The following is a 1,476-nucleotide window of genomic DNA, read 5'->3' as shown; positions in this document are numbered from 1 at the left end:
CCCTTGCCGCCACGCTTCCTCATTCCAGCGCAGCATCGCGCCGTGGCCCCCCACGGGATGCGGCCGCCGGCGCTGTGCCCGCGGGCCGGGCAGCCCAGCTCGGCCACCGGGCTGCGGGACCCGCGCGTAACCCGTGGGGGAGAGGGCGGCGCGGACGACAAGTGCGGGCCCCCAGGAAAGGGAGGGGGGACGCGCGCCGCTGGGCCCGCCACCCTGCACCCGGGGCCGCTAGTCGGTCAGGGCACCCGCACGCTCGCCCCGCTGGCGAGACTCGAGGGACTCGGGACACCGTAAAGCACTTTCTCCAGTGTCTGGGAGCGCCCGCTGTGCGCTCAGCTTCACGTCCCTGGAACTGGGGCCCCTTGGCTCCCAGGTTCGGGCTCCGGCCCCAGGATGCGAGTGCCCACCCGAGGGGGTGTGAAAAGTTGATCCTCCGCAAGGGAGGGGAAGGTGCAATTCATTTTCCCAGACAACCAATGGAATACCTCTTGTCTCTCTTCCCTCCCACCTGCTCACGGCAGAAGTTAGGATGGCGCCTTCCATGTTGGCCTGGGTGCACACGCAAGTGCGTGCGGAAGGGTGGCTGCAGGCGGAGGTGACAGCGAAGCAATCCCGCAGCCCGCTCGACGGCTCTTTGCGTCTCAGACCTCTCCCTGGCGTGTAAGACACCGTGTGTCTCCGTAAAACGGGAATGCCACCTCTGACAGCGCACCCCTTCGCCCTACGGGGAGCCCCTCACTCTGATTAGCCGGGCTCCACCCGAGCAGGAGCCAGCAGTGTGTTCAGCTTGAGCAGGAGAGAAAAAGTCATGAATTCCACACGTGCAGACTGGGCTCCCGCCAGGCGCTAGGGGAGGGGACCCAGAGGAGTGAGATGCACCTCCTGCCCTTCCAGACTTGTAGGAGCCACCAGGAAGGCACAGAATAAAAATCTCGGGCACCCCTGTGAGGAGGAGCGCCCTGTGAAGAGGGCCGAGGGTGTGCCCCTGCTTGGGCGCGGTGGTTCAGGAAGGCGTGAAGACCAGCAGGGAGAGCAATGAAAGACCCAGGGAGCCTCCTCAGGGTAGGACATGCAGGCGAAGAGGGCACAGGCCTTCCAGGTGGAGGGCACAGCCGGGCAAGGGAATAAGCAGAAAATGTCCCTTCAGGGCAGTCGAGCGTGGCTGGTGACCATCGCCACCGGGAAAGGTCGTGGCCTGGTCCAGGAGGCCTCCAGGTCGGGGACCGGGGCACACCAGAGACAGGATCTGCCCTTCTACCTGTGAATTACAAACAGTGTCTGTCCACATTATTCCTGGGCGCATATGCAGCTCTTACTACAGTACTCAGTGTGTCCTGAAGGGCATTTTGCTGGGCAAGCCTGAGCCAGTTAACTCACTGCTACAGCCCGGAGAAGGGGAAGGTAGTGAAAGGTGCATTGATTTACCTTCTAGTCCTCTCCTCCACTGCGTGACCTTGGGCAGGTTATCCAAACTCC

General features: G+C 63.4%; 1 protein-coding gene across 13 annotated transcripts in view; it reads right to left on the bottom strand.

Moving 5' to 3' along the window:
• The window catches only part of IKZF1 (IKAROS family zinc finger 1), a 102,966-nt gene extending 102,099 nt beyond the window's left edge, over positions 1–867 (bottom strand). Inside the window, exon 1 of one of the 13 annotated variants that reach the window (XM_023232017.2) lies at positions 486–867. In XM_023232017.2, coding sequence (XP_023087785.1) covers positions 486–543 — 58 coding nt within the window. In that variant the 5' untranslated portion in view covers positions 544–867. The remainder of the gene's footprint in view (positions 1–485) is intronic. The other 12 variants (XM_023232031.2, XM_023232022.2, XM_023232013.2 and 9 more) reach the window with 12 other exon arrangements.
• Positions 868–1,476: the final 609 nt, after the last annotated feature.

Source organism: Piliocolobus tephrosceles, chromosome 8 (assembly GCF_002776525.5).
Source record: "Piliocolobus tephrosceles isolate RC106 chromosome 8, ASM277652v3, whole genome shotgun sequence".
Classification (NCBI taxonomy): Eukaryota; Metazoa; Chordata; class Mammalia; order Primates; family Cercopithecidae; genus Piliocolobus; species Piliocolobus tephrosceles.
Note: the sequence above shows the minus strand (reverse complement) of the source record. Positions and strands in the feature narration are given on the sequence as shown.